The sequence below is a fragment of the Dermacentor albipictus genome, chromosome 8, assembly GCF_038994185.2.
Source record: "Dermacentor albipictus isolate Rhodes 1998 colony chromosome 8, USDA_Dalb.pri_finalv2, whole genome shotgun sequence".
NCBI classification, from domain to species: domain Eukaryota; kingdom Metazoa; phylum Arthropoda; class Arachnida; order Ixodida; family Ixodidae; genus Dermacentor; species Dermacentor albipictus.
In genome coordinates, this window is record NC_091828.1 from 108,086,824 (window position 1) to 108,098,259 (window position 11,436).

An 11,436-nucleotide genomic window follows, 5' to 3' on the forward strand; every position below is an offset into this window, starting at 1 on the left:
TCGATAAGATGGTGCGTCAACTCACAACTATTATTTTTTCGTTAGAGCACGGTGGCTAATGTACAGAAGTCAGAAAAAGATGTAGCTGAGGTCAACAAAATTAGACAAAGCAAGACAGATTAAAACTTGAACAGTTCACTCCCTTCGTCAACAAGCGTGTTATGGACGTTCATGTTATTGCACAAGCGCGGCGTACGAAAATAATATGTTCTAAGAATTTATAGTCATGGATGAAGCGTTTTCGCATCTATCTGTGTGGCGTAGTTTTGATGCGTTACTAATCGCTTCCACCGTGTAATCTAACGCACGATATAACTTCACAGCCTTCCTGACCGTGGTTCTGGTGAGCATGACGAAAAACTCGATTTAAAAGTGAATTTTGCTGGTTTAGGCGCCGAAACCCCAATACGATCGCGAGGTACCTTGTAGTGGGAGGACTCCGGAATAACTTTGACCACCTGGGATTCTTTAAAGGGCGCCCAATTCATGGTTCAAGAGCGCTGTTTTGCGTATAGCCCCCTATCCAAATGCCGCGGACATGGCTGCGGGATTATAATCCTTTCCCCCGAGCTTGGGAGCTCGTATAGCTGTGCCCTTTGCTGTGCGGACACTCAATAATTTCAATGCTTTTTTTGTTCCCTAAGTATACGCCTACGTCATGTCCTTATTACGGCGTCCTTACTTTGTCGATACAGAGAACCCGAGCCAATTCATCGAAAACGAAACCGCGCTTTTGAACGGGGTGATGCGGCGCCATCAGGCGTAATTTCGACATGTCTATTCCATCCAACCAAGTTTGTTTGCAGAAGCTGAACCTATGGATGGGGCGCTACAAATCTGGGAAGCTAAGTGGAACGTTTGGGGAGGAACGGCGTTGCGAAGAGGGAGTTCAGCCCAAGGTCGGTCTCATTTTTTTTTCGGAAATTCCATGGCCACCTACTCGTGGCTGCGCTGATAAGAGTCAACGAGGTCTCTTGAGCTGATTAGTTGCATCGTGCCGAGTGTTACGGGGTCGTTATTACGGCAACATTCCCATGTATCGCCCCATTGACGTAAGGGGCTCGTTTTACCTGTCCATATTTTCGGGGCGTATACTGCCGGTATACTTATTAGCACCCATTAATAGGTACGAAACACTCATAATCACGTCAAAATCGCTATAGCAGTAGCACACACGGCGTGACTGACGGTTTTAAATTTTCTGTCGTCACCGTTTGTGCCACCACCTCGTATTGCACTAAACAACTCCTCGAGGAAATCCAAGTTTGCATCACTCACATCCTGCACTAGCTCATTTGTAATCATTGTTGGACCACTTCAATGTATATCGCTCACTTCGAAACCCGGTTAGTGGAGACTGCGTCCGCTGCACAGTTAACACTGTTCGCGTTCGCCAGTGATCTCAATGTATAACCAATAACCCTAGAATCCCAAACCTACATTTCAATCGCACCGTTGTCACAGCTCAACTACCGACACGTTATGACCTCCCTTGCTCTAGACTCCTACTGCTTCGACTGGTTCCTCAGCGATTCCGAAACTGTGGCCATCAAACATCCAGTTCTCATTTTTCTGTAAAAAGAAAGGAAAGCCTCAACAGAAGCGCATTAGGAAACTTACGTCATGAGAAGTTGATGATGTGTGGTGTTTTATGGCGCAAGGGCTAGGTTTGGCGAAAGAGCGCCATGACAAGTGGTAATGTTGACGATGTATTATGGCTGGCGTGCACAATGAATTCCTCATGCTAGATGTCACATGGCTGTAAAAGGGCCTAAAACCTGTAGCTGTAAATGGCGTAGAATATATAGTTGCTAATATAATGACGGTGACTAGGCAGTGATGTGGGCTATGGCTATGGGCTTTCGTTAAAACATTATGCAATAAAACATAACACTGAAACCAGAGTTTCAAGAGAGCCCTTGAATGCAGGGCTGTTAGTCATGCGCTAAAAATTGCCTGGCCAAATGATTTTCAGGGTGTCGGTTTCAGCTGAAAAATCTAAGACTACTTGCAGTTTAAAAAAATGGTTCGTCACTAAGAAAAAATGCAAGATGGCGAGGTATATTTTCCCCATATGCAGAAAGGAAATACTTTTTCCTCCCTGTTTCTATTGCAGGGCACTGGATAAGAACATGGAGGACTGTTAGGCTATCGCCGCACCTACTACAAGTAGGCGGATCCCCGCCAGTCAAGAGGTAGGAGTGAGTACTGTAAGTGTGTCCTATTCTTAATCGGCAAAGAAGTACTTCCTTGTACCGTGCTGTTTTGTCACTTATCCAATTCCGCAATTTTGGTTTTATGATGTGTAACCTATTTAACTTATTCAATATTTCTGTATCCCGCTCTGCTTGCCAATGATTCCTCTATTTACGGCGCAGAAAGAGCTTTATGTCTGTATTAGGAATTGGGATATTTCCATCTGGGTCGCTAAAACTCACTGACGTAGTGTTTTCGTCAGCAGCTACGTTGCCGTTTATACCTTTATGGCCAGGTACCCAGCAAAGGATAATCGCTTGGTTGCACATATATGCGGAGCATAACAAGCTATACAGCTCATTAAAAACCGAATTCCTATGCTTTCGTAAGCTAATTAGGGCTCTCACTACACTTAATGAGTCTGTGAAGACAATAGCCTTAGCGATATTTGTGAGCCGTATGTGTTGAATAGCCTTAAGAATGGCGTATGCTTCCGCTGTAAAGATACTGGTGTGTGGGTTTAGTGGTCCAGATGTTGTAAGTGAGGGTCTCAGAGCTGCATAAGCAACACCAGCTGGAGACTTCGAAGCAACTGTGTAAAACTCATCACATGAGTACCTCTCCTTGAGTTCCAGAAAATGCGAATATATGTGTGCCTCCGGGGCTCTTTCGATAGTTCTAAGAAAGATGTCACATTGGATAGTCTGCCACTCCCAAGGTGGTGTGAGCTGTGTAGGAGCCATTAGGACATTGTGTAAAAGAGGGACCCCTGTTGTTTCTGAGAGTGATTCCAACCGGAGGGACAGAGGTGGCCTAGTGGCTGGGCGGTTACGAAACAGCCTAGCAGTGGACAAGTCGCATATAGTAGAATGACAAGGATGTTTAACATCTGAGTTAACTTTTAGGGCGTAGGCGAAAGTTAAGTATGTCCTTTGGTAGTGCAATGACCATTCGTTTGATTAGACGTAGACGCTTTGCACAGGGCTAGTCCTAAAGGCGCCTGTAGCAAGGCGCATACCTGTGAGCCTCACGGCGCGGTTGGCGCGAACAAATGGTATTTGAAATCACAGAAGAGATACACCACCTTACGGAGAAACGACATGAAATAATTTATCAGAAGCTACCACGTAACTGTGGTACAATGGGCAAGGAATGTTCAAGCTGATGGTTCAGCTCATGGACAAGGCGACCGCCTATCGATCCCGCTGTCGAGGACTGATGATGGAAGGATGCTACGCCTACTTGCACGCCAATACACTACACCCGAGTAGAATGAACCACATGAATGCAGAGCCGTTTACGCACTCTGGAGCTGACTTTATGTATCCTGCTTCCACCAAGACTTCCTCGAAGAGCTGCGACCCTTTTGTGTAGGCTATGTTTAAGCGTCGCGTTTACCAATGCCTATGCGTTCCGCATAGGGATGTCCGGCGCCTTAGCATGTGGCGGCTGCACCGACGCTGGAACGATTCACGATGTTTTTTGCCAGTACGCGCAGTACAGTACGCATAGGCAATCGCTTTCCGCCAAGCTGAAGCAGTTTCTTTTTTGTTGCGATAAAGACTTGCCCTTAAGGCATAATTCTTGGTGCGTATATGTGTATTATATGTTTGCTGTGAGGCCTGTGTTGTGTATGAATTGATGCAGTGTTTTGTGGAATCTGCTGTCATGTATCCAGCGGTCATAGCTGGTTTTCACACTCTAGCGGAGGCCGGCTTGCAGTAGGAGACGTGAAATGACCAGCCTCTTTCGGAAGAAGGAATTCTGAAACATCGACACGACTTGAAATCGCATCAGAAGGGATCCCTGTTTGCTCTCTTATCCACACAGCCTTCTTCCTTTCTCTTAACGTCTCGCCTAACATTTTTCGTTACCTCGCTCTTGGCGTGGTCCTTAGCTTGTTCTCGAGCCTCTTTGTTACCATCCTATCTTCTGCGCCATATGTAATTAGCACCTGTAGAATGCAATGGTTGTGCACTTTCCTTTTCAACGACAGTGATAAGTTAAATATTTTTGTGGAGACTGAAAACGAGAGGCTTGTTTACGTTATTTGATACGTGTTCTGACTGTAATAACTTGGGTGACGTCACCTGAGAAATTGTTAATGACAAACTTGTGTGACGCAAAGTATGCAATCACATCTACACCACCGTGATAATGACAGTAATCTAAAAAAAGGGAATAGCACAATCAGCTGATATAATTACTACAGTATAGCGCTCATTAAACGGGAGCTGAGGGCAATGCTACATCACCGCACATCCTTCTGAAGCTGTCCAGTAATGGTGAGATTGTGCATATAATAAATTGCTTTCTCGATATTGAGGCAACCAATTTGTAGGAGACTGTGTGTTGAGCGCAAAGCACGACAAGGGACAACGAAGGACGAGGACAAGCGCTTGTCCTCTTGTGGTTGTGACCTCATTCATGTGTACGTCTAGGAACCGGATCGTTTACCCAGGGACTGCGGTTCTCCTGCACCAGAACGGTTCGGAAGGGTGTCCGCTTGAATCTGTTTTTCTCCCTGCGGACTGCAAGAGCAGCAGTGGTCCGCTTATACATAAGGCGTTTCAGAACTTGGAATAGTGAATTCTAAAGCTGAATACGATACCGAATAGCAAGGACCGTTCGATTCGTATGCGATGCCTTGAACTGCCGTCGTCCTATCTTTGGCCACGTTGGAGGACCAGCACGGCGAGAAGCTGCGTGGGGGACGTCACGTATACGTTTCGAACAGTCGCTTGCCCATTCCGAATTTTCATTGTTCCGGTTCTGCGGCTAACAATTCAGTTCGCTGTGGTCTATATGGAAAGGTCTATGGAACATCCCTAGAAAGGAACGTTCGTGTCTCCGTAATGGATGAAAACACACTCGACCAACTCTGGTCTTTGTCCGAGTACCCTGCGCAACCTCTCGTGCGCCGTGTTCGCACTGGGCCTAAAACTTTGCTTCCCTCTGTACTGCATTCACCACCAGGGCTTCGTGCATCGCCTCCGAGAACCGCTGCCCGATCACGGAGGCCGTGTTTTCAATTTTTAGGCAACCCGTAACCGACAAGCGCGTAACGGAGTGTTGTGTTCACCGACGCTTCCGCAGCGCCAGCTGGGCAGGCCGTCACGCCCCATTGTAGTTTCCCCGATTGATGAAAGCAAGCAATATTTGTCTCATGCGCTCCTGAAGCAAGGTCTCGCATGTTGCGCGATTTATTTAAAGGGCTCAAAAAGTTTTCAGGGCACATTTTGCGCGAGTTCAGACACTCAGGGAAGAAAGAAAAATAAACAAGGAATAAGGCATGCACATTCGATGATACGGATTAAAAGAAGCAAATGATAAGCTGTATCATTGTAGGCACTTTTAAGCGTATCTAAAATTTTAATACGTGTCGGCCGTGCCTTCATCTAGATGTTTGTGAAGTCACGATTCAGCGGCTTGGCGAGTCCTATGAACGTAGCCGTCGAACAATAGAGGAAGCAGGGACCGTCTCGAACCAGGACTCCACCGCTTGGAACGTGACACTGCTTCATCCACGTGAGGCGCTTCTCGGTGCCGTCGGTAGAGTTTCGGTAGTGAACGTGTACACACTTTATGTGAGGCTTCAGGCTGTCGCTGTACGCCCGCACGCACAGCTCGGCGATACTGTTCAATAATGGCGCCGCCGACAGAAGGCACAGGTACTCCAGGCTGGCGATGCAGGAGATGGCTTCCTGGAATGGAGGGATGCCCATGAAAATTATATTCTTAAATAACATAGACCTCCAAAAATTTAGTAAGGGCGTAAATGTCTTCAGCTCGCACTCTTATGGTGAAAAAAAATGATGGAAGGTTGAATGATAGATATTTACATGCTTTATCCTTTCTTTTTGGGTGCATATTGCAGCGCATGCATTCGGGCTTGTTAGTTCATTACCTGAGCAGAAGTATCACGGAATAATAGGGTGTGTGGCGGTTCCTTTTTTTCCCATCGTATTATGTTGCGCTGCTCTGCTCCAGGAACGATGGAACATGCGAGTGCGCCAGGCGAGGGGCAGAGTCTAGGACGTTTTGCCGAAGCAGTTTCAGTTGCCCGCATCTAATCCTTCGATGCCCGTGTCAGCGGTAAAATTTATAAAGTGAAATTAAGCTTTCAGAAATTGTGCTAAACAAACTAACGAATTTGGTGGGAGCAAATCGGTGTTGTGTTACTGCAGGAACTTATGGTTGCGATCGGTTGCCTGTTCTGAGCGAAACAGCAAGCTATGGGAAGAAATAATTATTTTTTCGTTTCTTCTGCCGTTAGAGGGTGACAGTGTCTGCGAGTGTAATTACATAGTTACCGTGAGCATTTGCTTCAAGAAAGATACGCAACTGCAGTGAACCTATTGCAAAAGTACTTTGTTGCTGATTAGTTGGTTCATACACAACAAGTAATGCATTGCGAAGAATCTGTATTTCTTTTTGTTCGCTTCAGAAAGGAGAGTGTGCGCATTTCGTGTCATAGTAGCGGCAAAACTATTCTAGATGTTTGCGCATTTCTGGGTCGTGCTAGTGGTTACTTTACATATATATTGGCTTCCTGTCGTTTCATGCAATAAAACATTGGGTATATCTAATTTAGTTGTAGCGCAAGCTGAACAGAGCCAACAGAAAGGGAAATCTGACACACACAGCTCTTTGTGAGTGAGATGTGCCTTTGTGCTCTCCTTGTTTATCCTGCGCCACAACAAAAGAAGACATGCCATACCAACAGGCCCGTATAGCTCTCCTCATCGACAATTGGTAGTCTGCGGTCTCTCCTACCTCTCCCTCCACCATATTTCACATATTTTGCACAGTACGTAACTCACTGAGCAAATGTATAAACGAGGAAATTTTAGTTCCGCCCCGTCGACACGTTTAGATTACTGAACCATCCGTAAGGATGCTCGTGGCACTGAAAGCACGTAGATCAAACCTGACTCACCAGCAGACACGCCTCGCCGATGGGCAGGGCATCGTGCCGAAGCACGAGACAAGTCAGCGAGCTGTTTCTGTCGAGCAGCCGACCCAAGGACGGGTAGTTTGTTTGCGAGGGACTAGGGCAGTCCGAGAGCCGCACGGAAACCGCTGGACATATCTCGATGAACCAAAGCGACATATGGCCATGCACGTCACTTAGAGTCAGCCTTGCAAGCGCATTGTGAAACACGGGGCTGCTGTCTTGCACTTCTGGCATGTCTTCGGGATCGAGGAAGAACGCACCCTCGCAGACGTCGCACCGAACGAAGCTACCCCGCCTATCTATGCGCACGTCCAGTTCTTTGAAGTCGGAGCAGTTCTGAGCCAGACGGCGCAGAGCTGACGGGCGGCGAAGCCCGCAAGGGGTCGCGGAGAGCGATCGCAGATGCTCCAGTGAGCCGTCCTGGAGTAGTGCCGTCAAGTCAAGGTCGGGGCCGAAGTGGAACGCGCTTATGTTAATCTCGACGACCTGCTGGAGCTTGAAGAAGATGAAGTCGCGAAGACTGTCGCGGTACACGGCGCCCGCCGTCGCATAAAAACCATCGGAGGGCTGTGCCGGAAATAGCAGAAGGCAGAGTTGTCGCACGTTCGTCCAGAAGTGTCCAAAGCCGGCCAGGCCAATCCATTCCGGCGTGGAGCCTTCTGCGTGGTGGACGGCAACCAGGACCAGCTGTTGCGGCAAATGAATGGGATTTGTGTACCCGACAGCGAGATCTCGGAGTAGAACACAGTTCCACATGTTGCTCGACTTCTGGTAGCTGACGTTGGCGCAGACGGCCGCGCAGCTCGTGAAGTCCAATGGTGTGGACGGCAGGCGTTGATTGGAGGCTGGCACCTCGGAAGAGAACGTGAATGTTTCCAAATTGACGCCCTGTTCGAGGATGGCGTTGCATTCCAGGAGGGCGTTCATGAAGTTTCCGCGCACGAAATGAACACGTAGCTCGTCCAGCTTAGGGCAGTAGCTCAGGAGCGCAGAAAGAAGCTTGAAGTTCAGGTCGCCGCTCACTTCGGCGTATATGCGGCGGAGATTGCGAGCCAGGGCGCCTGGTACTTGCGACGTGGTGTTGTGCAGCTCCCTTATTTCCGAGTCCACGTCCGTCTCAGCCACGAGGGAGAACTCAACTTCCTTCAGACGCGGAAGCCGGTTTAGCATTAAGTGGAGCAGGGCGCTCGGCCTGAGCGGGCAGGCGACGCACCGCAAAATTTGGAGTCCCGTACATTTGGCGATGTGTAGAGGCAATTCGTTGGGTTCGAGAAGGATGCAATTTGTGAGGTCGAGTGCGCGGAGAGCCGGAACCAGTGTCATAGTTTCTAGCTGCTGGACCAGAGAAGACAGCCCTTGGTGGGCACGTAGCACCACCATTATTTCGGTGTCCCTGTGCCGGTGTCTCTTTAGTGGAGGGCTTCAGGCTCGCCGAATCATAAAGGCTCAAGTGCCGCGGCCGAACGAACGAGGAAAGGCGATGGGGCTAACCGACCGTTACGCACGAATTTCGACGAATGCTTGTTGCACACGTCATACACTACGGGCGAGCAACGTGACGTCACGCAGGTGTGGTGGCGCTGGCGTAACACCCAATGCGTGGATAAGAAATATTTCCGGGAGATTTTCGACGGCATGCGTTTTCCAGCAGGTTCTCGAACGAGTTTTACACCTTTACTCGGCAAGCATCATTGTTCAAAGCGACGAACTGCTATGAAGAGCGGCAGAAGTGACAAAGCTGTTCGCTCTTTTAACCCCCTTCTGCTTGCCTGCTTGTTCGCACCGTGCAGTTACAGATGCATGAACCAGTGGATATGATAACCTACACGAGATAAGATTTTACCGTAGGAATGCATGTGTGGCTGCTATAGAGCGGAGCCAGCTTCAAGCGATATAGCCTCTAACCTTATATGTTAGAGGCTATAGGTTACAGGTTACACCTACTTATAGGTTAGAGGCTACATTTAAGTGAACCCGGCAATCAGAAAATTGGGCAGAATGAACATGGCGTGACCGCGTGCCCTTTAACATGAACTCGCTTCTGAGAAGTGTTGAACAACGATGGCACTCAGGGCCGTGCCGGGATATCGACGCGTCCGAACTGCACTTCCGGTTCCCGCCTGCCGTCTGCAACAGCTTGTCTTTCATGGGTCATGTCGTTATGATTATGTTAGATGCTTGTCTTTGCCTTGTCGTGATAGCCTTCCCGTTGCACTGTGCACAAATCGCGACGTCACACTGCCTCCACTCAAGTCTCAGCGCTGACAGTAGCCCGACCACTGAGCGTTTACATGTGCGCTGCAAATGGGTCGAACTGTGTCGACCTCGCGCAGTCGGGCCGGCTCAGCCCGACCCGACGCTCGTTCAGGCCGACCGGGCGGCATTTGCACGAGTTCGACAGGCCAGTTCCAACCCGCCAAGCTGACTTGACCCGATGCCGTTGGGTTCATGCAAAACGCCCCGATATATTAGCGCTCTGACGCTCAAGCACGATATATACCGCCGGCGGTATATCGTGCTTGAGCGTTCCTTGGTTGCTCAACGAAGGATATGCTGAGAACAACGCGACGCCGATAAGGCGATGCGCCAACTCACGACCAAAAGTTTTTCGTTTGAGCATGGCGGCTATTGTACAGAAGTCACAAGAACAAAAACTGATAGCAGGAAGATTAGACAAAAGCAAAGCGACACAGAGTTAAAACATGAACAGCTCACACTTCACACACTTCGTCAACACGTGCGCTATTGACGTAAATGTTTTCGGAAAAGCGTGGCGTTGAAAAAACAAATCAATGTTTTGAGAAATAATAGTCACGGATGACGTGTTTCCGCATTTATATGTGTGGTGCAGTTTTGATGTCTTACTAATCAATTTCTGCGTGTTATCTAACGCGCGAGATAACTTCACAGTGTTGGTGAGCGTGGTTCTCATGAGCCTGCCGCAAAACTCGATTTAAATATAAATTTCGCTGTGTTATGCGCCGAAGCCCCGATGCGATCATGCTCATGATAGGGAATAACCCAGAATAATTTTGACCACCTGGCTGTCCTTAAAGTGCGCCAATTCATGGTAGACGAGCGTTTTCTTGCGTCTTGCTTCCCATCCACATGCCGCGGCCATAGCAGCAGCATGCTATCCCGCACCCTCGAGCTTGGGAGCTCGCATAGCAGTGCTCTTGCTGTGCGGACATTTCTTAAATTTCTATGCCTTTTTCTTGTCCCCTAAGTACACGCCTGCGTCATGGCTCTGCCCTCGGCGTTTTTATTTTGTCGACATAGAGAACCCGAGCCAACTCGTCGAAAACGAAACAACGCCTTTTAACGGGGCGGTGCGGCATCATCATGCGTAATTTCGACATGTCTATTCGATTCAACCAAGTGTATTTACGCCTGTTAAACCTATTCACGGGGCGTCGCAAATCGGGGTAGCTAAGTGGAACGTTTGGGGAGGAACCGTGTTATGAACCGGAAGTTCAGCCGAAGGTCGTTCTTTCTTATTTATTTCTTTGATGAAATTGCACGGCTATCCACGGGTAGCTGCGCTGACGACAGTCAACGACGTCTCTTGAGGCGATACCCGGTAGCCCAGACTGGTTCACCAGCCGTCGCTGGTTCTCATGACTTGGGCTAAGCAAAACGTATTACGCCTCCGGTTGCAAACCTCATTCAGAAAACAGCACACCGCGCAACAACTTCCACCCTTTCCACTTGTAGACGGTGGTCTAAGAACGATAGCTTGGTAAACTCCGATAAGTTTTAAACCCCACAAAATTGCCGTAGACGATAAATCCAGTTGTAGTGGTCATCACACCTGGCTCCAGTAAGTAAAGCCTACCCCTTATCACAATCCGAGTAACGACTTAAGAACTTCCAAATTATTCGTAGACTTCCTTGAACACAACAATGCGCTTTCCACGCTCTCCCCGCGCCAACAAAACTGTTAAAAGGCCCCGAACAATTATTAAAAGAATTAAATATGGTGTTTTACGTGCCAAAACCACTTTCTGATTATGAGGCACGCCGTAGTGGAGGACTCCGGAAATTGCGACCACCTGAGGGTCTTTAACGTGCACCTAAATTTAAGTACACGGGTGTTTTCGCACTTCGCGCGCATCGAAATGCGGCCGCCGTGGCCGGGATTCGATACCGCGACCTCGTGCTCAGCAGCCCAACACCATATCCACTGAGCAACCACGGCGCGTGCGGACAATAAAGCAAAAAGTAAAGCACAAACAATGAAGTAAAGCAACAAATAATAAATGATAGCTTACAATGTGCTTTCA

General features: G+C 48.4%; 1 protein-coding gene across 1 annotated transcript; it reads right to left on the reverse strand.

Moving 5' to 3' along the window:
* Positions 1 to 5,354: 5,354 nt before the first annotated feature.
* Positions 5,355 to 9,621, reverse strand: LOC139048984 (uncharacterized). The gene is made up of 2 exons (XM_070523999.1): positions 7,136 to 9,621; positions 5,355 to 5,900 (listed from the first exon to the last, which is right to left on the reverse strand). The coding sequence occupies exons 1-2, from the start codon at positions 8,531 to 8,533 to the stop codon at positions 5,595 to 5,597; spliced, it is 1,704 nt and encodes a 567-aa protein (XP_070380100.1). The 5' UTR covers positions 8,534 to 9,621; the 3' UTR covers positions 5,355 to 5,594.
* Between the last annotated feature and the right edge of the window lie 1,815 nt (positions 9,622 to 11,436).